This window comes from Zophobas morio, unplaced genomic scaffold (assembly GCF_036711695.1).
Source record: "Zophobas morio isolate AGI-343-1 ecotype UQ-CSIRO unplaced genomic scaffold, CSIRO_AGI_Zmor_V1 ptg000026l, whole genome shotgun sequence".
Classification (NCBI taxonomy): domain Eukaryota; kingdom Metazoa; phylum Arthropoda; class Insecta; order Coleoptera; family Tenebrionidae; genus Zophobas; species Zophobas morio.
In genome coordinates, this window is record NW_026972131.1 from 463,194 (window position 1) to 489,781 (window position 26,588).

General features: G+C 27.3%; 1 protein-coding gene across 4 annotated transcripts; it reads right to left on the reverse strand.

Moving 5' to 3' along the window:
* On the reverse strand, positions 1-25,392 carry LOC135136753 (transcriptional adapter 2B). 4 transcript variants are annotated; one of them, XM_064066210.1, is made up of 11 exons: positions 25,118-25,390; positions 24,950-25,047; positions 24,787-24,846; positions 24,595-24,736; positions 10,048-10,265; positions 9,753-9,979; positions 9,479-9,695; positions 8,475-8,524; positions 731-899; positions 620-682; positions 1-568 (listed from the first exon to the last, which is right to left on the reverse strand). In XM_064066210.1, exons 1-11 carry the CDS (start codon positions 25,122-25,124, stop codon positions 437-439), a joined length of 1,383 nt encoding a protein of 460 aa, XP_063922280.1. In that variant the 5' UTR covers positions 25,125-25,390; the 3' UTR covers positions 1-436. The 4 variants fall into 4 exon arrangements, 2 of the variants coding, with proteins under 2 accessions (XP_063922280.1, XP_063922282.1); XR_010281750.1 differs by lacking the exon at positions 1-568 and having other exon boundaries at positions 8,475-8,588; positions 25,118-25,391; XR_010281751.1 differs by lacking the exon at positions 1-568 and having other exon boundaries at positions 8,475-8,519.
* Between the last annotated feature and the right edge of the window lie 1,196 nt (positions 25,393-26,588).

Sequence of the window (26,588 nt, forward strand, 5' to 3'; positions counted from 1 at the left end):
TACATTAATATCATCTCTATTTTCACAATAGTCTAATATATATACAAACAGTCTTAACTTAATGGTACCCATGTAAATATTTAAAATGGTATGCAAGGTCCAATACTCCAAACGAAAAAATCAAATTTTGAGGCATTCTCCGTTTTTATAAATAAATTCGAAATTAAAAAAATACAAAATAAAAATAATGCAATGCTCTTTAACACTACTTCGCTGACAATGTATTAAAATATACAATTATGCAAACGGGATGTTAACAGCTATAATGGTGACACCATTACAGGCAAAACGAAAAAAAGAGGATTATAGTAACCCACTATTATCAGTTAAATAAAGTTGACAACCCACATATGCAGTGTAATACAGCTAAATGAAACATAATTACGTTCCTGTATTGTAAATTGTATTACATACAAATCTGAACTTTAAGCAATAATCAGACGACGGAAACTCCAGGAAGCCAGCCACTGTAACTAAGATAGTGCGTAACAACATCTTTAACGCTAACGTCTGAAGAGTTTATGTCTATTTCCAAAGTTCGATGCCTATTTGGTGACAACAAATTTTCCTGTAAACACAAAATATAATTAAAACAAAATAAAATGTATCAAAGAATTACCTGAATTATAAGCGATTTCAGTGTTGTATACTGGACGGGTTGCAAATTTAATGACTTGCAGAGCTACAAACCAAACCTAAATATTCGAAGTCATATTTAAACTTTACGTACTTGTATTTCATGTTGTGATAACAACGAACCCAACGGTAAGGCATTTGGTGATGGAGGGCTGATTTTATCCGAGTTCGAGTTGTAACTGCTGCAACTGTTGTTGTCTTGCTCTTCTGACAGCGGCCACGTGAATCTTTTTTCTGATAAATTTTGGTTTTCTTCGCTTTTTCTAAAAGGTTTTTTTTTCAATTTGTTAAATCACAATTCAGCTACAGTTCATTTCTGTTACGAGCATAGAATTCGGAAAACTTCATTTGCTTGCACAGACCTTCATTTAATCAATTATGTAATCCCATTAATGTGCACAATAAATACTCATTTATCATTTTGTTTCACAAGCCCTCTTCGTATTAGAAAAATCTAAATGAACATACTGCACAAAATATCTGAAAGAGCTAACGCAAATTTGTTTAGGTTGGAATAATGGACAGAAGATTAATTGGCCCCTACTTTGGAAAGTTAGAATTTGAAGAAACGCTAAAATAAATGTGCTGGTAATGAAAAAAGTAGGTATACACATAAATCATGGGCGAGATTTTCGGCCCCTTGCTTTGTAATAATAATAATAATTTTATTTCTTACGACAGTGTTTACAAACAAAAGTTACAACAAAGATAAGAAAACGTCAAATACAAAAGCAATACAAATATACAATACTTACAGTAACATGAACAGGAAAAACCTAGATCACCTTATGTTGCCATAAAATCGTTCAGGTTGTATGGTTCAAGATTTAATAGCAATGTAAATAATTTTCTTTTGAAAATTTAGTAATATTGTTTGTTGGAGATCATTCGGAAGATGGTTAAATACTTTAATTGCTGCATAAAAAGCATTATTTTCGTTTACATTTAGTCTGTGCCAAGATGTTACAGGATGAAGCTGTGTGTAATTCTTGGTTTTAATTACTTGGTCTTGAATAACAAACAAACACCCTTCTGTTTCGCCATACAAACCAATCGAGGACATTTTCTTGTTGATGTGGGTTTCGTCTAGGTCTTTGAAGAATTTTCCGTGCAGCTGTTTTTGTTTTCGCCCATTTATTGTTGTCTAATTTGTTATGGTACAGAATTTTATTTTTTTAACTAAATTTAAAAAATTCTGGTATTTACATTGTCGAAGCTTTTATTAACACATTTTACGGAATACATACATTTGCTAGTAGAAGTACCCACTTATGCCCATTGCTTATCTAAGCAATTCTTAAAAGCAACAACTACTTCTTAAATTGTACAGTTGTTGTACCGTCATAGCTTAGACTCTACTTAACCACGTAATACTTAGTTGGGGAATTCTACAAAAGTTTCATTTCTATTGGCAACACTGTCGTTTGTTTGTATTGGAATATCAAATACTGTTGTTTAGTTTGTATGTGTGTAGTTGATATTAATGTCTGTGGTGTTGATTGTGTGTTTATTAAAAAATCGGCTTATAAAATGGTCAATTACCATTAATTTTTTCTTAAATTTATAATTTTAACAAATAGATGCCATATTACTATTTAATTTGATGTTTTATTACATTTCCATGTTATTACGTTAAAGTTTATTTAGTTGCTCGTTTTTTATTTCAATGTCTAACTCTAAAATTTGCTCTCGTAGCAAAAATTCCACGTTTTTTTCTTTCTTTCTCTTGTTCTTGTTTTGTCAGTTGTACCTCAACTAGCTGTAGTTTCTTGCTCCCCTCTGACGTTTTTTGTTATTCATCTGAAAAAAAATAAAAACATGTTATTCTTTACAACAAATCGTTACAACTGTGGTACGTACCTTCTTTATATTAAATTTTATCGCGTTAGGACTTTATTTTACACTTGAAATACACTTTTGAGCAAATTCGAAACTTTCTATTTCGTCTAATCACCAAAATTATTTTCCAAAAAAACAAAGTGTTGTGTTGTATCGTTGAGCATTGCTTATAAATTTAAGCCTTAGGTAAACGGGCATTTAAATTAAGAATTTCATTGAACCCTTCAAAAAAAAGTTAAACGTTTGTGCAATACATTGTTAGTTTTAAGAAATGTTTACTAGGTACCTTATTTATGCCCTTTTGCATTGACGTTTTTTTAAAGGATTCTATGAAATCCTTACTTTAAGTGCCCGTTTACATGAGGCTTAAATTTATTAGCAATGCTTAAAAGAGACATAACGATACAACGCATGCGCGGTAGCCATGGTAACAACACAATACTGTGTTTTGGTTGCATAACAATTTTGGTGTTACACCAGCATTAGTGCTCAAAAGTAAATAAAGTCTTAACAAGATAAAAGTCAACATAAAGAAGGTATGTCTCTCAATTATAACGATTTGTTGTGAAGAATAACATGTCTTTTTTTTAGATGAATAACAAAAAGTGTCAGAGGGGAGCAACACAGTACAGTTAGTTGAGGCACAACTGGCAGTTCAAGAACAAGAGAAAAAAAAAAAAAAATATAGAATTTTTACTACGAAAGTAAATTTTACAGTAAGACATTGAAATAAAAAAGGAGCAGCTAAATAAACTTAACGTAATAGCATGGAAATGTAATAAACTATCAAATTAAATGGTAATATGGCATCTATTTGTTAAAATTATAAATTTCCAAAAAAAGTTACAAATACTGAGCTCTGGTAATTATAATCAACCATTTTATAAGCCCATTTTTTATTAAACACACAATCAACACTATCGCAACTACACACGTACACTAAACTAAAATATTTGATATTCCAATAAAAACAAACGTCAGTGTTGCCAATAGAAATGAATTTTTATAGATTTCCCCAACTAAGTATTACTTGGTTAAATACAGCTTACCGCTAACGTTCATGTAAACGGGCATCACAATCTCAGTTAACACTTTGACTGAAATTTTATGTAAATGGTTAGCAGTATATTTTTACCAGAGAACATAGAGAAGCGTCATAGTTTAAATTAAATGACGGTTGAGGACTCCTCGACTTATGTTGGCAACAGTGTTTGTTTCTAACTAGGAATAAAATTAAGTAGAAAAAATGTCATAATATTTTTAACGACGCGTTTTACTTTCGACCAATTGACACTAGATTTACCAGAATATTACAAGCTGCTTACTGTTTCCTTCGCTTTAATGCAGGTCACACGAATTACAGTTCGTCGTTTGAGAACTTGTTTGATCTACAGACCAGAGCGCATTCACGCCAATGTCGACTCTAAGCGTTCGGAAACGATTTGATTTATAAGTCATGATCCGTGATCTGATACACCATAACTTTTTGCTGTTTCAACTTTCGAATTCTCAGTTTTTCGAAATTTTAGTTTGGGGACTTTTCAGTTTATTATTTATTATTCGATTTTTGGATTTTACAATTTCTCAATTTTTCAATTTCTGGGTTTTCAGTTTTTCTCTTCAATTTTACGATTTTTAAATATTTCGATTTTTCAATTTTTGACTTTCATAAACTTTTTAATTGTCGATTTTTTGATTCATTGATTTTTCAGGTTTTTTGGTTTTTCAATTTTTCGATTTTTTCAGGTTTCGATTTTTCAACTTCACTTTTTTGATTTTTCGATTTCTCAATTTTTTATTTTTTTAATTTCTCAGTTTTGGACATTTCAGTTTTAGGGTTTTTCAGTTCACTTATTATGCAATTTTTCGATCTTACAATTTTGCAGGCTTTTGATTTTTCAATTTTTCGATTTTTTTAAGGTTTCGATATTTCGTCTTCACCTTTTTGATTTTTCGATTCTTTAGATTCTCAGTTTTTGGATATTTCAGTTTTGGGATTTTTCAATATTTCGTTTCTTTGACTTTTCGATTTTCGACTCCTGGATTTTTCGATGTGTCGATTTTTATGCTTTTTTAATTTTTCGATTGCTTAATCTTTCGATTTTTCGACTTCCCGGTTTTAGATTTTCTGTTTTCAATTGTCGTTTTAAATTTTTCGATTTTTCCATGTTTTGATTTCCCGATTTAGTTTCCCATTTTTAGTTTTTCTTCTATTTTTCAGTTTTTCGATATTTCAGTTTTGGGGTTTTTCAATATTTCGATTCTTTGACTTTTCGATTTTTGACTCCTGGATTTTTCGATGTGTCGATTTTTTTACTTGTTCGATTTTTCAATTTTTAGATTTTTAAATTTTTGATTTTTTATTTTTAAAATTTTAGATTTTTCGATTTCTCGAATTTTTCAGATGTTTCGATTTCTTAATCTTTTGATTTTTCGACTTTCCCGTTTTAGATTTTCTGTTTTGCAATTGTCATTTTGTCAAATTTTCGATTTTTTAGTTAATCGATGTTCTGATTTTCCCATTTCTTCGAGTGTTTTCATTTTCCTGTTCGTCAAATCTTTAAATTTTTGCTTTTGCAGGCTTTTGATTATTCAATTTTTCGATTTTTTAAGGTTTCTATTTTCGACTTCAGTTTTTTGATTTTTAGATTTTTTAGTTTTTAGATATTTCAGTTGTAGGAATTTTCAATATTTCAATTCTTCGGCTTTTCTATTTTTGACTTCTGGATTTTTTGATGTGTCTACCTTTTTACTTTTTGGATTTTTCAATTTTTGGATTTTTAAATTTTAGATTTTTCAATCTTTTGATATTTTAATTTTTCAATATTTCTTAATCTTTCAATTTTTCTACCTCCTGGTTTTAGATGTTGTTTTTCAATTTTTCGATTTGTTAATTTTTCATTCCCGATTTATCGAGATTTGATTGTCCAGGTTTTCTATTTATTAGTTTTTCAATTTTTTATTTTGGCCTATTTCGCTTTCTCAGTTTTTCCGGTTTTCCATTTTTCGTTTTTTGATTTTTCCACTTTTCCAATTTTTCAACTTTTAACTTTTTTGTTTGTCGATTTCTTTATTTTTCGAATTTTCAACTTCATCACTTTTCGATTTCTCGTTCTTTTGATCTTTCAATCTCTCAATTTTTCTATTTTTCGAAATTTTTTTGATTTTTCAATTTATCGAGATTTGGATTTTTCGATATTTTGACTGTCAATTTCTCAATTTATAAATTGTTCAATTTTTAAGTTTTCGATTTTTCGATTTTGGCTTATTTCGGTTTCTTAATTGTTCTACTTTTCGACTCCACGATTTCGTGATCTTTCGATTTTTCAGTTATCCGATTTTTTAAATTTGGAAGTTTCGTTTTCTCGATTTTTCGTTATTCGGTTTTTAAATTTTAGATTTTTGAATTTTACATTTTTTCGATTTTCTGATGTTTCATTTTTCGATTTTCAGTTCTTCGATATTTCAATTTTTCAAAGTTTTCGAATTTTTCAGATGTTTCGATTTCTTAATCTTTTGGTTTTTCGACTTTCCGGTTTTAGATTTTCTGTTTTTCAATTGTCATTTTGTCAAATTTTCAATTTTTTAATTTTTCAAATTCGACTTTTATAAACTCGCAATTTTTCGATTTTTTAGTTAATCGATGTTTTGATTTTCCCATTTCTTGACCTTCCAATTCTTTAATTTTTTTGATTTTTTCAGGTTTTTGATTTTTCAATTTTTCGATTTTTTAAGGTTTCTATTTTTCGACTTCACTTTTTTGATTTTTAGATTTTTCAGTTTTTAGTTATTTCAGTTTTAGGATTTTTCAATATTTCAATTCTTCGGCTTTTCTATTTTTAACTTCCGGATTTTTCGATGTTTCTACCTTTTTACTTTTTCGATTTTTCAATTTTTGGATTTTTAAATTTTAGATTTTTCAATCTTTCGATATTTTAATTTTTCAATACTTCTTAATCTTTCGATTTTTCGACTTCCTGGTTTTAGATGTTCTGTTTTTCAATTTTTCGATTTGTTAATTTTCCATTCCCGATTTATCGAGATTTAATTGTCCAGGTTTTCGATTTATCAGATTTTCAATTTTTTATTTTGTCCTATTTCGATTTCCCAGTTTTCCATTTTTTGGTTTTTTGATTTTTCCGTTTTTCCAATTTTTCAACTTTTAACTTTTTGTTTGTCGATTTCTCTATTTTTCGACTTCATCACTTTTCAATTTCTCGTTCTTTTGATCTTTCAATCTTTCAATTTTTCGAAATTTTAAGTTTTTTGATTTCTCGATTTATCGAGATTTGGATTTTTCGACTGTCCATTTCTCAATTTATAAATTGTTCAATTTTTCGATTTTGGCCTATTTCGGTTTCTTAATTGTTCGACTTTTCGACTCCACGATTTCGTGATCTTTTGATTTTTCGATTTCTCGGATGTCGATTTTCCAGTTTTTCGATGTTTCGATTTTTCAGTTATCCGATTTTTTAAAATTGTGAGTTTCGTTTTCTCGATTTTTGGTTATTCGGTTTTTAAATTTTAGATTTTTGAATTTTATATTTTTTCGATTTTCAGTTCTTCGATATTTCAATTTTTCAAAGTTTTCGAATTTTTCAGATGTTTCGATTTCTTAATCTTTTGGTTTTTCGACTTCCCGGTTTTAGATTTCCTGTTTTTCAAATTCGACTTTTATAAACTCTCAATTTTTCGATTTTTCAATTAATCGATGTTTTGATTTTCCCATTTCTTGACCTTCGAGTGTTTCGATTTTCCTGTTCTTCAATTCTTTAATTTTTTGATTTTTTCAGGTTTTTGACTTTTCAATTTTTCGATTTTTTAAGGTTTCTATTTTTCGACTTCACGTTTTTGATTTTTCGATTTTTCAGTTTTTAGTTATTTCAGTTTTAGGATTTTTCAATATTTCAATTCTTCGGCTTTTCTATTTTTGACTTCTGGATTTTTCGATGTTTCTACCTCTTTACTTTTTCGATTTTTCAATTTTTGGATTTTTAAATTTTAGATTTTTCAATCTTTTGATATCTTAATTTTTCCATATTTCTTAATCTTTCGAATTTTCGACTTCCTGGTTTTAGATGTTCTGTTTTTCAATTTTTCGATTTGTTAATTTTACATTCCCGATTTATCGAGATTTAATTATTCAGGTTTTCGATTTACCAGTTTTTCCAGTTTTCCATTTTTTGGTTTTTTGATTTTTCCGTTTTTCCAATTTTTCAACTTTTAACTTTTTGTTTGTCGATTTCTCTACTTTTCGATTTTTCGACTTCATCACTTTTCGATTTCTCGTTCTTTTGATCTTTCAATCTCTCAATTTTTCAAAATTTTAAGTTTTTTGATTTCTCGATTTATCGAGATTTGGATTTTTCGATTTTGGCCTTTTTCGGTTTCTTAATTGTTCGACTTTTCGACTCCGCGATTTTTTGATCTTTTGATTTTTCGATTACCCGGTACCAAAAAAATATTCACTTAGTCGTTATAAAGACCGACCAAACAACTATTTCCCGCAGAAATTATAGTCTAAACCAACCAAATCGCTTCTGAACGCTTAGAGTCGACTTTGGCCTGAGCGCGCTCTGGTCTGTAGATCGAACAAGTTCTCAGGCGACGAGTTGTAGTGAAACAAGTTTTTTTATTGGCATCGACTATTTAAATTTGGCGCTTGAGGACTCCAATGTCAATAAGGGTGGTTTTGCAAAATCAGCCTGTATGTCGCACCTATATTAATCTATGCTTTAACTACATTAACGCATTGGAAGTACACAACCAACGTTAAAAAACACTAAACGTCCATTTCTTTGAATTATTGTAAAATATTGTACAAAAATATAAACAACACTGGATGCGTCGAGTATAAACACCACTAAATAAATAGCACATTACATATTACAATAAGTAATAATTCTTGCCATACAGATGACATTGCATAAATAACGGTCTGTGCAAAATCAAAAATTGAATAACATGGCTAAGAGAAAAATAAACAAAAACAAACTTACCCGTTTTTTAACTGCTGCTCCTGATGTGATATTTGATAGCCACTGCTGCCCTAAGTGAAATGCAAACTGATACAATCTGTTTCTGTTTACATATTTGTTTCTTTTAAGTCTAGCCTGTACACAAACCAAACCATGATGATATGAAAAATGATGAATGGTAAAAATGCCGACTTATAACCTACTGAGTAAAAAAAGCGTGCATCACGTTAGTTTTGTACATTCAATCTCATGACTTATAGTTATAAATATGACTATCATTCATACTAACACACTGTAATTTATACGGAGTATTCAACAAACGTAAAGAATAATTTGGAGAAAAAATGTTTCGCACTGTGAAAAGCTAATTCACGAGGACTTCGAGAAGTTAATGGGAATTTCGGACAATATTCCACCCGTGGTTATAAATTTGGCGGAATCCGATTCCGATGACCCAGGTTTTGATTCTGTAGACGAACCATTTTTTTTGCAACTCAGCACATTATTGAAAATACCAACTTAGGTTCCCAATAAAGTTTATCAAGTTTGATTACAATCGTTCCATAAAATTTAAATGAGCCTAAGAAATTATTTTAATTTTCTTATATTACATATAATTAGTACAGTCAATTCAGCATGATACCGTGCATTTTGGGTAGACAACGATTTGAGGGGGGGGGGGGGGGGGGCAGCGGCCGAATGGCAATATCTCAAGTCCTGAAAACTGTTTTACACTGACGACTTACCACCCTATGACTACCCAAAATGCACAGTTGTCCCTTTCTAACTCTGAATGTACTGAACTAAATATATTTAAAATAATTAAAAGGAAGCATGTTAATTACTATGTACTCAATTCCCTCATCTTATTCGTTGTCTTCGCAGTTCTTTTATTTGTAATAAAACATTCTGAATAGGTGTAACATTGTGTGCTAAAAGGACTAACCAAAAAGTCATTGACTACATAAATGTGTTAATTACATTAAGCTTTTGTAGGAAGCGATCAAATAACAAAAATAACTTACAGATTTGCTTTGTTTCATTTGTTGTTGTTTTTGGTAAGCCATATGTTGCTCTTGATGAAGAACTTCCTCTTGAGTGGTCAAACCCAAACTTCGATACCTAGTCAACTCTGATAATCTATGCCTTAGTTCCTTTTCACGTTCAAGACTTTGTATAAGTTGTTCGTGTTCACTTGAGGTGAGAAATTGGCTAAATACTTTCATATTTTCTCTAAGTTCCCTGTTGAAAAAATACGTTAGTTCAATATACACGAAATGCATAGAATTACTAAAATACCTTTGTTCTTTTGTAAGAGGTCTTTTATTAGAGTCTTTTCTTTGGTTTGAAAAAAATTTAGCAACAAGTTGATAATCTCTAACAATTCGTTTTCGTTTTGCTCTTTCTCTTAATCTTCTAGTATACATATCAACCATTGATAATTTTAAAGCTATTTCCAGGTCAGTATCTTCAGCAGTGTCCAATTGTAAAGACGACACGAGCTGCTCGGCAGACATGTCATATTCCTAGACCAACAAATGTAAATATACTTATATGAAAAGCAGATTATGTATTTTTATTTTCAGAAGTATACCCTTTCGTAGTCGTCTCTATGAGGTTTATATCCTAACAGATGAGCTTCCTCCGGTGTTGCATCCAGTGGCGGCAACCGTGACATAACTAATGGTGACAATGGTCCATTATCTTCCAGAACGTGGTCGGTTAACATCGGTTGACGGTCTCGTGATTCAGCCCATGTTGCTTTGCCGATGTTACCATCTAAATAGCGTGAAATATATTCATCCTTCACCTCTAAAAATAAAATAAGTATAAGTATTCAAATACTTGAAACTTTTAAAACATTATGTGAGCAAGTCAGAAAACTATTTTATTAGGTCAGATTCATCGTCCTTTATTAATTTCGATAAAATAAGGTTCTTACCTTTTCGATTTTAGAGAAATCCTAAGTTTTTCGTTTTTTATTTTTGAATTTTGTTGTCGATTTTTCAGGTTTCAATGTTATAATTTTTAGATCTGACAGTTTCTCGTTTTTTCGATTTTTCCATTTTAAGATATTTTTATTTTTTGATTTTTCAATTTTTTTTTATTGTTCAATGTTACGTTTTTTTTTCAATTTTTTAATTTTACAGTTTTTCGATGTTTATTTAGACATTTTTGGTGTCTAGATATTTTAATTTTTCGATTCTTCAACTTTTGAATTTTTGTCGATTTTTATATTTCTAGAAAATTTTGTTTTCCGTATTTTTCTATTTCTCGATTTTTAATTAATCAGTTTTTCGATTTTACAGTTTTTTTTCAATTTTTAAAATTTTCAGTTGTTTTTTCAATTTTCGAAGTTTTCAGTTTCTCAAGTTTTAAGATTACAATTTTTAAATTTCTCGGTGTTTCAAGTTTCGTTTTTTCTATTTTTGATTTTCAATTTTGCAATTGTTCAATTTTCTGTTTTTTAAATTTTCAGTTTTTTCATTTTTAAGGTTACAATTTTTCCTTTTCCAATTGTTGACCTCTTAATTATTCGATTTTGAGTTTCTTTGTTTTTGCAGTTCTTCCATTTCTCAATTTTTAAGTTGTTCAGTTTTTCAATGTTTCTTTTTCGACTTTTCAGTCTTTAATTTTTTGATTTTTAATAACTTTGTCCTTTTGTTGAAAAATTAAAAAACTAAAACTGAGAAAATGAAAAATTAAAAATAAAATACTTCCAAGTATGTAATTCCAAGTTGTTTCGGTTAATCGATTTTTTATTTTCTCAATTCGAGATTTTTAAATTTTTGTTTTTTTTTATTGTTAACTTTTCGATTTTTCCGTGTTCCGTTTTTACATTTTTCGATTTCCTAATTTTTTAGTTTTCCGGTTTTCATTTAAAAATGTTTGGATTTTGAAATTATTTTTTTTTGTATTTTTGATTTTTCACTTTCTCGATTTTTAATTAATCAAGGTTTTCAGGTTTCAGTATTATATTTTTCGATTTTTCAATTGTTTTAACCTTTTAATTATTCGATTTTGGGATTATTTATTTTTTTAATTCTTCGATATCTCAATTTTTAAATTGTTGGGTTTTTCAGTGTTTCTTTTACGATTTTTTGAACTTTTAAAATTTCAGTTTTAATAAATGTGTCCTTTTGTTGAAAAATTAAAAAACGAAAAATTGAGAAAATGAAAAATTAAAAATAAAATAGGTACTTCCAAGTATGTAATTAAAAAGTATTTTGTTCTTCGATTTTGTGATTTCTCAATTCAAGATTTTTATACATTTCGTTTCGATAACTTTTCGATTTTTCCGTGTTTCGGTTTTCCATTTTTCGAATTTCATTAAGAAATTGTTGGATTTTTCAGTAAAACTTTTGTATTTTTCGATTTACTATCTGTTTCTATCTTTTTCTCAGTTGTTCCATTTTTTAATTGCTTTTTTCGTGGCCAAGTTTTTCGATATTTCAAGCTTGGTTTTTCAATTTTTCCATTTTTTTTCAAATTTACAATTTTGTAATTGTTTCATTTTTAAATTTGTCGATTTTTAATTTTTCAATTGTACAATTCTTGGCTTTTCCACTATCCGATTTTTCAGTTTCTGTATTTTTTCAATTCTTCGATTTCTCAACTTTTAAATATTTCGGTTTTTCAGTGTTTCGTTTTTACGATGTTACAATTTTTTAATTCTTCCATGTTTCGTTTTTACAATTTCTTAATTTTTTAGTTTTCCTCTTCTCATTTTAAAATTTTTGAATTTGGAAATATTTTTTTTTTGTATTTTTGACCGAATTTATAGAAGTTTTTGTTTTTCGTTTCTTCAATTTTTCACTTTCTCGATTTTTAATTAACCAGGGTCTTAAGGTTTCAATCTTTTAATTTTTCCAATTCAATTTCTCATTTTTTCATTTTTCGATATTTCAAGTTTCACTTGGATTTTGAAATGAAAATCTTTTGTATTTTTGATTATTTAATTAATAGAAATTTTTGTTTATCGTTTTTTCAATTTCTCGATTTTTAATTAATCAGGGTTTTCAGGTTTCTATACTACAATTTTTTGATTTTTCCATTGTTTTTTTAATTATCCACTTCTAATTTTTTCATTTTAAAATTTATCGATATTTCAAGTCTCATTTCTCAATTTTTGATTCTCATTTTTTCGTTTTTTTCAATTTTTCTTTATTTTTTCAATTCTTCGACTTCTCAATTTTTAAATTTTTTGATTTTTCAATTTTGTAATTTTTAGACGTTTCAATGTCACAGTTTTCTGATTTTCATATTTTAAAATTTTTCAAAATTTCGGTTTGAATAAATTTGTCCTTTTGTTGAAGAATTAAAAAATGAAAAATCGAGAAAATAAAGAACTAAAAATTGAGAATTTGAAAAATTTTGTATTTTTGATTGTTTAATTAATAGAAGTTTTTGTTTTTCGTTTTTTTAATTTTTCACTTTATCGATTTTTAATTAATCAGGGTTTTCAGGTTTCAATATTACAATTTTTCGATTTTTCAATTGTTTTTTCAATTTTCCCATTGTTCAATTTCTCAATTTTGGATTTTTCAATTTTTAAATTTTTCGATATTTCAAGTTTCATTTTTCAGTTTTTAAGTCTTATTTTTTCGGTTTTTTCAAGTTTTCCTTATTTTTTCAATTCTTCGATTTTTCAATTCAATTCAAAATTTCGGTTTGAATAAATTTGTCCTTTTGTTGAACTATTAAAAAATGACAAATCGAGAAAATAAAGAAATAAAAGTCGAGAATTTGAAAAATTTTATATCGAAAAATTGCACAATTGTTTCTTTTTGTTGATTTTTCAAAAGTTCAGTTTGAATAAATTTGTCCTTTGTTAAACCATTAAAAAATGATAAGTCGAGAAAATGAAAAATTAAATATCGAGAATTTGAAAAATTTTAATCGAATAATTGCAGAATTGCTTCGTTTTGTCGATTTTTCAGTTTCTCGATTTTTTAATTAATCAGTGTTTAAAGGTTTCCATATTACAATTTTTCGTTTTTTTTTAGTTATCCACTTGTTTATTTCTCATTTTTTCATTTTTCAATTTTAAAATTTTTCGATATTTCAAGTTTAATTTTGAATTTTTGATTCTCATTTTTTCGGTTTTTTCAAATTTTCTTTATTTCTTCAATTCTTCGGCTTCTCAATTCTTAAATTTTTTGATTTTTCAATTTTGTAATTTTTAGACGTTTCAATGTCACAATTTTCTGATTTTTATATTTTAAAATTTTTCAAAATTTCGGTTTGAATAAATTTGTCCTTTTGTTGAAGAATTAAAAAATGAAAAATTCTGAAAATAAAGAACTAAAAATTGAGAATTGGAACAATTTCATTTTTCAATTTAAATTTTTTGTATTTTTCGATTTTTTAGTGTCTAGATACTTTGATTTTTCGATTCTTCAACTTTTGAATTTTACAATTTGTCGATTTTTATATCTCTAGAAAATTTTGTTTTCCGTATTTTTCTATTTCTCGATTTTTAATTAATCAGTTTTTCGATTTTACAGTTTCTTTTTTTCAATTTTTAAAATTTTCAGTTGTTTTTTCAATTTTCGAAGTTTTCAGTTTCTCAAGTTTTAAGATTACAATTTTTAAATTTCTCGGTGTTTCAAGTTTCGTTTTTTCTATTTGTGATTTTCAATTTTGCAATTGTTCAATTTTTGTTTTTTAAATTTTCAGTTTTTTCATTTTTAAGGTTACAATTTTTCCTTTTCCAATTGTTGACCTCTTAATTATTCGATTTTGAGTTTCTTTATTTTTTCAATTCTTCGATATCTCAATTTTTAAATTGTTGGGTTTTTCAGTGTTTCTTTTACGATTTTTTGATTTTTTAAAATTTCAGTTTTAATAAATTTGTCCTTTTGTTGAAAAATTAAAAACCGAAAAATTGAGAAAACGAAAAATTAAAATTAAAATAGGTACTTCCCAGTAGGTAATTAAAAATTATTTTGTTTCTTCGATTTTGTGATTTCTCAATTCAAGATTTTTATATATTTCGTTTAGATAATTTTTCGATTTTTCCGTGTTTCGGTTTTACACTTTACGAATTTCATTATGAAATTGTTGGATTTTTCAGTAAAACTTTTGTATTTTTCGATTTTCTATCTGTTGAATTTTACAATTTTTCTATCTTTTTCTCAGTTGTTCCATTTTTTAATTGCTTTTTTCGTTACCCAATTTTCAGTTTGCCAATTTTTTCAATTTTTCGATATTTCAAGCTTGGTTTTTCAATTTTTGATTTTCAATTGTTCCATTTTTTTTCAAATTTACAATTTTGTAATAGTTTCATTTTTAAATTTGTCGATTTTTAATTTTTCAATTGTACAATTCTTGGCTTTTCCATTATCCGATTTTTCAGTTTCTGTATTTTTTCAATTCTTCGATTTCTCAACTTTTAAATATTTCGGTTTTTCAGTGTTTCGTTTTTACGATGTTACAATTTTTTAATTCTTCCATGTTTCAGGATTTGGAAATAATTTTTTTTTGTATTTTTGACTGAATTTATAGAAGTTTTTGTTTTTCGTTTCTTCAATTTTTCACTTTCTCGATTTTTAATTAAGGTTTCAATGTTTTAATTTTTCCAATTCAATTTCTCATTTTTTCATTTTTCGATTTTCCAATTTTTCGATATTTCAAGTTTCACTTGGATTTTGAAATTAAAATCTTTTGTATTTTTGATTATTTAATTTATAGAAATTTTTGTTTATCGTTTTTTCAATTTCTCGATTTTTAATTAATCAGGGTTTTCAGGTTTCTATACTACAATTTTTTGATTTTTCAATTTTCAATTGTTTTCAATTATCCACTTGTTTAATTTCTAATTTTTTCATTTTAAAATTTATCGATATTTCAAGTTTCATTTTCCAATTTTTGATTCTCATTTTTTCGTTTTTTTCAATTTCTCTTTATTTTTTCAATTCTTCGACTTCTCAATTTTTAAATTTTTTGATTTTTCAATTTTGTAATTTTTAGACGTTTCAATGTCACAGTTTTCTGATTTTCATATTTTAAAATTTTTCAAAATTTCGGTTTGAATAAATTTGTCCTTTTGTTGAAGAATTAAAAAATGAAAAATCGAGAAAATAAAGAACTATAAATTGAGAATTTGAAAAATGTTTGTATTTTTGATTGTTTAATTAATAGAAGTTTTTGTTTATCGTTTTTTCAATTTTTCACTTTCTCGATTTTTAATTAATCAGGGTTTTCAGGTTTCAATATTACAATTTTTCGATTTTTCAATTGTTTTTTCAATTTTCCCATTGTTCAATTTCTCAATTTTTCGATTTTTCAATTTTTAAATTTTTCGATATTTCAAGTTTCATTTTTCAGTTTTTAAGTCTTATTTTTTCGGTTTTTTCAAGTTTTCCTTATTTTTTCAATTCTTCGATTTTTCAATTCAATTCAAAATTTCGGTTTGAATAAATGTGTCCTTTTGTTGAACTATTAAAAAAATGACAAATCGAGAAAATGAAGAAATAAAAATCGAGAATTTGAAAAATTTTATATCGAAAAATTGCAGAATTGTTTCTATTTGTTGATTTTTCAAAAGTTCAGTTTGAATAAATTTGCCCTTTGTTAAACCATTAAAAAATGAAAAGTCGAGAAAATGAAAAATTAAATATCGAGAATTTGAAAAATTTTAATCGAATAATTGCAGAATTGCTTCGTTTTGTCGATTTTTCAGTTTCTCGATTTTTTAATTAATCAGTGTTTTAAGGTTTCCATATTACAATTTTTCGTTTTTTTTTTCAGTTATCCACTTGTTTAAGGAGTGTTCATTTTATTAAACGGACACCTTTAAAGTAATGCCATTTTTCTAATTTTTAATCTAAATTATTCTAGTTTTTATATATGAAAGCTTTAAGTTGTATCTATTAAATGCCATTTTTGTTTTCAAAATAACGTTATTTCTTTTTAAAATGAAGCGAATCTCCATTGGGGCAAGAAAATTATTTTTGCAAAAGTGATGCTACGAAAAATTTCCGTTGGGGGGACTGCCTAAAATAACTAAGTGTTCAAAATCAGCAGTGTTCCAAATAATCAAAAAGTTTGGGGAGTTTAATACTTTAGAAGATTTGCTCAAATCCAGACCGAGAAAAAGCCCGCTTAACGAAAATATTGAGGAAAACATCATTAAACTGCTAAAATTAACGAAATGTATGTCTGTGCGGGAAATACCGAAGAAGCAAGGGGTTACCGTAGGTACTGTCCAAAATATAAAGACTCGGAATAACATTAGAACGTATTAAAGCAAAAAATCCCAAAAAGAAGCGAAAACCAGCGCATACAGTTTCAAAAAAAAAAGCAGGAAGTTATAAACAATTTTGGTCAGGAACAAAAATCGTTGTGTTTTGATGGACAACGAAACGAAGGTTAAAATGGACTGCAATACACTACCCGGCTCCCAGTTTTATAATGCAGTCGTAGGGGAAGATGTCCTCGATGACATGAAAACAAAAAAAATTGAAAAGTTTGGGAAAAAAGTCTTAGTGTGGCAACCGATTTGTTCTTGTGGACTAAAAAGTTTTAGTTTTTTTTTACGATTGGAACAATTGGGGGCGATGATTACAGGAAAGAATGTATAAAAACGCGATTATCGCCTGTTTATCGCAAACATCATATCCCTCCATCGTTTTGGCTAAATTTGGCTTCGGTTCACTACGCTGGTGCCACTCAGGAGCTCTTAATGCCAATAATGTACAGTTTTTAAAAAAGGAAGATAAACCACCCAACTGTCCTGAGCTTCGTCCACTTGAGCGATAATGGGCAAATATGAAAGCAGTGTTAAGAAAAGATGGCCGAACAACATCATGACTTGGAGAATTTAAAAAAATGTAGCCTCCTGCTACGAAGAAAATCACAAACAAACCTGTGCAAAGAGTGATTCGCGGTGTTCGCGCAATAGTTAGAAAATTTTATAGTTTCTGAATATAATTGATTAGAGAATAAGAATAATTATTTCATTTAACATTGTTAAACATGTTTATAACAAAAAAAATTAAGTTAGCCCAAAGTACTCGAATTAGTAGCAATTTTTCAGTGTCCGCTTTATAAAATGAACATTCCTTATTTCTCATTTTTTCATTTTTCAATTTTAAAATTTTTCGATATTTCAAGTTTAATTTTGAATTTTTGATTCTCATTTTTTCGGTTTTTTCAAATTTTCTTTATTTCTTCAATTCTTCGGCTTCTCAATTCTTAAATTTTTTGATTTTTCAATTTTGTAATTTTTAGACGTTTCAATGTCACAATTTTCTGATTTTTATATTTTAAAAATTTTCAAAATTTCGGTTTGAATAAATTTGTCCTTTTGTTGAAGAATTAAAAAATGAAAAATTCTGAAAATAAAGAACTAAAAATTGAGAATTTGAACAATTTCATTTTTCAATTTAAATTTTTTGTATTTTTCGATTTTTTAGTGTCTAGATACTTTAATTTTTCGATTCTTCAACTTTTGAATTTTACAATTTGTCGATTTTTATATCTCTAGAAAATTTTGTTTTCCGTATTTTTCTATTTCTCGATTTTTAATTAATCAGTTTTTCGATTTTACAGTTTCTTTTTTTCAATTTTTAAAATTTTCAGTTGTTTTTTCAATTTTCGAAGTTTTCAGTTTCTCAAGTTTTAAGATTACAATTTTTAAATTTCTCGGTGTTTCAAGTTTCGTTTTTTCTATTTTTGATTTTCAATTTTGCAATTGTTCAATTTTTGTTTTTTAAATTTTCAGTTTTTTCATTTTTAAGGTTACAATTTTTCCTTTTCCAATTGTTGACCTCTTAATTATTCGATTTTGAGTTTCTTTGTTTTTGCAGTTCTTCCATTTCTCAATTTTTAAGTTGTTCAGTTTTTCAATGTTTCTTTTTCGACTTTTCAGTCTTTAATTTTTTGATTTTTAATAAGTTTGTCCTATTGTTGAAAAATTAAAAAACTAAAACTGAGAAAATGAAAAATTAAAAATAAAATACTTCCAAGTATGTAATTCCAAGTTGTTTCGGTTAATCGATTTTTTATTTTCTCAATTCGAGATTTTTAAATTTTTGTTTTTTTTTATTGTTAACTTTTCGATTTTTCCGTGTTCCGTTTTTACATTTTTCGATTTCCTAATTTTTTAGTTTTCCGGTTTTCATTTAAAAATGTTTGGATTTTGAAATTATTTTTTTTTTGTATTTTTGATTTTTCACTTTCTCGATTTTTAATTAATCAAGGTTTTCAGGTTTCAGTATTATATTTTTCGATTTTTCAATTGTTTTAACCTTTTAATTATTCGATTTTGAGATTATTTATTTTTTTAATTCTTCGATATCTCAATTTTTAAATTGTTGGGTTTTTCAGTGTTTCTTTTACGATTTTTTGATTTTTTAAAATTTCAGTTTTAATAAATTTGTCCTTTTGTTGAAAAATTAAAAACCGAAAAATTGAGAAAACGAAAAATTAAAATTAAAATAGGTACTTCCCAGTAGATAATTAAAAATTATTTTGTTTCTTCGATTTTGTGATTTCTCAATTCAAGATTTTTATATATTTCGTTTTGATAATTTTTCGATTTTTCCGTGTTTCGGTTTTACATTTTTCGAAATTCATTATGAAATTGTTGGATTTTTTAGTAAAATTTTTGTATTTTCGATTTTCTATCTGTTGAATTTTACAATTTTTCTATCTTTTTCTCAATTGTTCCATTTTATAATTGCTTTTTTCGTTACCCAATTTTCAGTTTGCCAATTTTTTCAATTTTTCGATATTTCAAGCTTGGTTTTTCAATTTTTGATTTTCAATTGTTCCATTTTTTTTCAAATTTACAATTTTGTAATAGTTTCATTTTTAAATTTGTCGATTTTTAATTTTTCAATTGTACAATTCTTGGCTTTTCCACTATCCGATTTTTCAGTTTCTGTATTTTTTCAATTCTTCGATTTCTCAACTTTTAAATATTTCGGTTTTTCAGTGTTTCGTTTTTACGATGTTACAATTTTTTAATTCTTCCATGTTTCAGGAATTGGAAATATTTTTTTTTTGTATTTTTGACTGAATTTATAGAAGTTTTTGTTTTTCGTTTCTTCAATTTTTCACTTTCTCGATTTTTAATTAAGGTTTCAATGTTTTAATTTTTCCAATTCAATTTCTCATTTTTTCATTTTTCGATTTTCCAATTTTTCGATATTTCAAGTTTCACTTGGATTTTGAAATTAAAATCTTTTGTATTTTTGATTATTTAATTTATAGAAATTTTTGTTTATCGTTTTTTCAATTTCTCGATTTTTAATTAATCAGGGTTTTCAGGTTTCTATACTACAATTTTTTGATTTTCCAATTGTTTTTTCAATTATCCACTTGTTTAATTTCCAATTTTTTCATTTTAAAATTTATCGATATTTCAAGTTTCATTTTTCAATTTTTGATTCTCATTTTTTCGTTTTTTTCAATTTTTCTTTATTTTTTCAATTCTTCGACTTCTCAATTTTTAAATTTTTTAATTTTTCAATTTTGTAATTTTTAGACGTTTCAATGTCACAATTTTCTGATTTTTATATTTTAAAATTTTTCAAAATCTCGGTTTGAATAAATTTGTCCTTTTGTTGAAGAATTAAAAAATGAAAAATCGAGAAAATAAAGAACTATAAATTGAGAATTTGAAAAATTTTTGTATTTTTGATTGTTTAATTAATAGAAGTTTTTGTTTTTCGTTTTGTCGATTTTTCAGTTTCTCGATTTTTTAATTAATCAGTGTTTTAAGGTTTCCATATTACAATTTTTCGTTTTTTTTTCAGTTATCCACTTGTTTATTTCTCATTTTTTCATTTTTCAATTTTAAAATTTTTCGATATTTCAAGTTTAATTTTGAATTTTTGATTCTCATTTTTTCGGTTTTTTCAAATTTTCTTTATTTCTTCAATTCTTCGACTTCTCAATTCTTAAATTTTTTGATTTTTCAATTTTGTAATTTTTAGACGTTTCAATGTCACAATTTTCTGATTTTTATATTTTAAAAATTTTCAAAATTTCGGTTTGAATAAATTTGTCCTTTTGTTGAAGAATTAAAAAATGAAAAATTCTGAAAATAAAGAACTAAAAATTGAGAATTTGAACAATTTCATTTTTCAATTTAAATTTTTTGTATTTTTCGATTTTTTAGGGTCTAGATACTTTAATTTTTCGATTCTTCAACTTTTGAATTTTACAATTTGTCGATTTTTATATCTCTAGAAAATTTTGTTTTCCGTATTTTTCTATTTCTCGATTTTTAATTAATCAGTTTTTCGATTTTACAGTTTCTTTTTTTCAATTTTTAAAATTTTCAGTTGTTTTTTCAATTTTCGAAGTTTTCAGTTTCTCAAGTTTTAAGATTACAATTTTTAAATTTCTCGGTGTTTCAAGTTTCGTTTTTTCTATTTTTGATTTTCAATTTTGCAATTGTTCAATTTTTGTTTTTTAAATTTTCAGTTTTTTCATTTTTAAGGTTACAATTTTTCCTTTTCCAATTGTTGACCTTTTAATTATTCGATTTTGAGTTTCTTTATTTTTTTAATTCTTCGATATATCAATTTTTAAATTGTTGGGTTTTTCAGTGTTTCTTTTACGATTTTTTGATTTTTTAAAATTTCAGTTTTAATAAATTTGTCCTTTTGTTGAAAAATTAAAAAACGAAAAATTGAGAACACGAAAAATTAAAAATAAAATAGGTACATCCAAGTAGGTAATTAAAAATTATTTTGTTTCTTCGATTTTGTGATTTCTCAATTCAAGATTTTTATACAGGGTGTCTCAGAAATAAGTACATTAATTTTAATCAGTTATAGAGCTCATTGAACTCAACAACTTTTTTTAGTAGAGTTTTGTCAAGAACTTTTTAATTATCAAGTTAAAAATTGTTAAAGTTATACCCGAATTAAGGTTACCCGCCCATGGATCCTCAGTCACCCATGGACACTAATAATTATTATAATTAATAATTTATGGTCAAAAACAGTTACTAGGATACCTATTTTCCTAATCTTGTCAATGTGACAAACATTTAGAGAGAAATTGAAAATCCTGCTGCCTAATGGCGTACGGAATTTCATCGGCCCCAAATGTGGGTGTTGAACACCTTCCCTCGTGTAACCGACCTCATCAGTTGATGGTATAAGAGATACAAAATTTGCTTGTTCGTTTATTTTTCTATTAACCCACTCACAAAAGTTTTGCCTACGTGGTAAGTTTCAATAACTGAACTTTCTGGTCCTGAAAGGGGTACATTTGTTCTCTGAGTATCCTCCAAATACTACTCTCTGATACATCACACTAGACAGTGATGCGTGCTAGTGCCCGGTCGAGCTTCGACACTCTTCAAAACAGCCTCTTCAATATTAGCAATTCTATTACTACGTAACTTATCCCGATCCTGAGGTGCAGGTTTAAAAGATCCATACTCTCGAAAATGCTGCAACGTTCTTAAAACTGCGCACATTTGGCAGACGATTTGGGAGGTTTTCTTAAAAAATTCGTTGGGCGGGAGTGCCGTTTCCCCGAGCTTCACCGTACGTTAGTTAAAACGATATCGGTGCATTCCAGATTTGAAAACAATGCCATTTCAACACATTTCGTCTATAAATTAGAAATCTGTGCCAAACAAACTTTAAAGAGACAACGTTTAATAAAAACATTGACATAAAAATGATTGTCAGTGTCAAAACGGTTGCTACGGTACCTTCTTCATTGTTGTAGTGTTGCTATTATTTAAGTTATTATTTAAGGTGAACATAGAAGGCTCGTGAATATATGGGTGGGAAAATTCGAAATTCGACTTGAGTTTTCGAAAAAATGCTAGATAAAAAAGTTGTTCCGTTTCACGAGTTCTGTTACTGGTTAAAATTAATGTACTTATTTCTGAGACACCTTGTATATTTCGTTTTGATAATTTTTCGATTTTTCCGTGTTTCGGTTTTACATTTTTCGAATTTCATTATGAAATTGTTGGATTTTTCAGTAAAATTTTTGTATTTTTCGATTTTCCACCTGTTGAATTTTACAATTTTTCTATCTTTTTCTCAGTTGTTCCATTTTTTAATTGCTTTTTTCGTTACCCAATTTTCAGTTTGCCAATTTTTTCAATTTTTCGAGATTCCAAGCTTGGTTTTTCAATTTTTCCATTTTTTTTTTTTCAAATTTACAATTTTGTAATTGTTTCATTTTTAAATTTGCCGATTTTTAATTTTTCAATTGTACAATTCTTGGCTTTTCCATTATCAGATTTTTCAGTTTCTGTATTTTTTCAATTCTTCGATTTCTCAACTTTTAAATATTTCGTTTTTACAATGTTACAATTTTTTAATTTTTCCATGTTTCGTTTTTACAATTTCTTAATTTTTTAGTTTTCCTCTTCTCATTTTAAAATTTTTGGATTTGGAAATATTTTTTTTTTTGTATTTTTGACTGAATTTATAGAAGTTTTTGTTTTTCGTTTCTTCAATTTTTCACTTTCTCGATTTTTAATTAACCAGGGTTTTAAGGCTTCAATGTTTTAATTTTTCCAATTTAATTTCTCATTTTTCGATGTTTCAAGTTTCACTTGGATTTTGAAATTAAAATCTTTTGTATTTTTGATTATTTAATTTATAGAAATTTTTGTTTATCGTTTTTTTAATTTCTCGATTTTTAATTAATCAGGGTTTTCAGTTTTCTATACTACAATTTTTTGATTTTCCAATTGTTTTTTCAATTATCCACTTGTTTAATTTCTAATTTTTCCATTTTAAAACTTATCGATATTTCAAGTTTCATTTTTCAATTTTTGATTCTCATTTTTTCGTTTTTTTCAATTTTTCTTTATTTCTTCAATTCTTCGACTTCTCAATTCTTAAATTTTTTGATTCTTCAATTTTGTAATTTTTAGACGTTTCAATGTCACAATTTTCTGATTTTTATATTTTAAAATTTTTCAAAATTTCGGTTTGAATAAATTTGTCCTTTTGTTGAAGAATTAAAAAATGAAAAATTCAGAAAATAAAGAACTAAAAATTGAGAATTTCAAAATTTTCATCTCGAAAAACTGCAAAATTGTTTTTTCTGTTGATTTTTTCAATTTCTCGATTTTTAATTATTTTGTTTTTTGATGTTTCACTGTTACAATTTTTCGGTTCTTTAGTTTAAATAAATTTGTCTTTTTTTGAACAATTTAAAAATGAAAAATCGAGAGTTTTACAAATAGCAGAATTGTTTGGTTTTGTCAATTTTTAATTCTTGCATTTTTAGATGTTTCAGAATTATAGTTATTCGATTTTTTGATGTTTCAATTTCGGGATTTTTTATTTTTTCGTTATTCCAATTTTTCAGTTACTGATTTTCCAGTTTTATTTTTAATTTTTCCATGTTTTTACAATTTTTCAATTTTTGTTTTCACAATTTGTTCTTTTGCTGAAAAATAAAAACACGAAATCGAAAAATTAAAAAAAATAAAGTTTAAAACTCAAAAAATTGTAAAATCGGAGAACTAACAAAGCAAAAAATGAAACAATTGAAAAATCGTAAAATCGAAAACTGGAGAATCTGTAAAACTAACAAATCGGTGCTCCCACACAATAACAAATATAAAAACAAATCGTATGGTTTTCTTTAGATCTATGATATTGGAAATGAACACTTGAATGCACAGGATGAATAATATTTGAATTTGGCGTCACTTTAAAGTGTTTTGTTGTGATTGGTCGGCCCGTGTGCGGAAATTAATATACGCTAAATAGATACAGACAGACAGACGGAAACGGGAGACTACTTTTTACTTCCCGAGCGTAAGCTAACGGTATTTATATTAGGAGTATCATGTAGATGATTAAATGCTAACCAAAATTTGGCTAATCATCCCCACCAACAATTTGATGACGTCATCTCAATGAATTATATTTAAAAAAACGTTTTTCAAAGTTTTAAATCATACCACCTATGGGATATAGGTATATAGTTAAATAATTTTCACTAGTTTTGGACAAATTAGAATAATGTTATTGTAACAAAAGAGTACTGGCCAGTTATTTATTTAACGCCAATTCAATCACTCAAGCAAGTTTTTACTGCCGATCAGGATTAAATAACTAATCAAAATTCTTGAATACAAAACAGCAGATTCCATATAGTAGCCAGAAATCCTGTCATCTTTTACATTATTTACCTTCCGCACTCCGTGTTTCAACATGCTGACTAACAAGTTCCCAGTTCCCAAACCCATATAATTCAACAGAATCCAGTAACTGCAATTCTTCTCCACCTGTCCAACTTCCTCTTCCACCAAATATACTGACAGACCAGTGTTCCTGAAATCAAATTTCAAACGACGTGAACAACAAATAAAAACCATTTTTACCACAAACTTATAAGCATGATCGTTCTTGTGAGGTCCAATCTCTGCTCCCGTAGAGAAACACTAAAAACGTAATCATTCTTAACAAGCATGTTTAAATTTCGCGCCATTGTACTAAGTATTGTCAAAAACCAATTGGGGAACCGCCCCAACAACGTGACCTTACTTGCAAACAAACATCAAAATCCTGGCAGACGCAACATTGAACTCTAATTCCTGTAATTTCTTCTTCACAATAAGTACATGAAATCTTTGCGAATAGATCTAAAACAAGATTACGAGCGTTAGAGATGCTAATGTCCAACTACCGAATTAATTACGTAGCATCACATACCTGCCATTTTGATCTGCGTAAATAACGTCAGCGAAACTTAGTCAAAGAAACAAGGAGTGGGGGTTGGATCGTCAAGCAGTGTACACGTGCGGAATTTACGAACATTAACCATCAAAATAGTACACTGGAATGTTTTGGCGTAGTATAATTTACATTGCAATTACAACTAGTATGCATTTTTTGTTCAATGAAAGTATAACATCACCCACAGCTTGATCGCGTCCTGTGTCTCTTATCTCGATAATGTCAGCAATGTCAACAAGCCAACAAACAACTAAAGCAGCTAACTTCATTGCAAACGCGTACGCATGCGCATTATGATTGAATGGTACAGAATGGTAATAGCATTGTTTAAGTATATTATAGTTGGACAACCTAATACAAATTTTACTTCACCTAAATAGTGAGTTTTAGGACAAGGAATCCAGGGGGCGTGGGACAAATTTTTCGTCAACGCGCATTTTCACAACAGTGAGCCAACGTATTAGGTTTATTTTACTCTAAATCAGATGGCGCCATCAAACATTAGCAAAGGCAAACACCCTTCACTCTGCTCTTATACGAGGAGTTATCCATAAATCCATAATTAACATTGTTCCGTAAACAGTAATGTATATAAACATATATGTACAAAATATGAAAATATACTTGACATAAAAAATATGAAGCAACGCGTTGTAACGTGATAAGAAAGAATTGAATTTAAATGAATTTGACGCATATTTTTATTTGACTATATCTGAAGACTGACAGAAACTTTCCAAGGGTTTTTAAACTGGTATAATTGTTTAGTTTTACAAGATTAAAGTAAAACAAGATTTTAAGTAAAATTTAGATTCGTGGTGTTACAAAAATATTAACACAAAATGAAAATATATGTTCAAAGTAAATAACAGAATGACATAAACTTTCGGCGTTAACATTACAAATAATTACAAGAGAGAAAAAAACGCATAAAGAACTTAAGAGGCATGTTTGTAATATCGAGTTGTTAAAGGCTGCTTTGAAGACTGTTTGTTTCTATGAAAAACAATTGCTGTTATCGGACATTTTGGTAGATTTTGTTCCAAAAATACGAGATAACGAATTGTTTCTTGAACTAGTTTCCGTAACTTCTAAAATTTAAAAAGGACACCCCGTTCTGCTGTAATAAAATCTAGAATAAGGTCAAAATCACACTAATATTACATCTGATTTTGTTAACCGCATGAATATAATTTACATTAAAATAAGTTACAGACATTATTTGAAATGTTTATTATAGTTCGAAAACAAGATAAAATAAATAAATAAATAAATAAATAAAATGTGCAGTTTATAAACTTCAGAATTTTAGTATAAAAATAATCATGTTTGAAGCTTTATTTTGTCTGTTCCATTTTATTGGGTGTACTTGTACTGGGCCCCTCTCGGGATATAACACCGACGTCAGTGCACCGACCCAAAGTTCTTCAACCGATGGGATGATTTA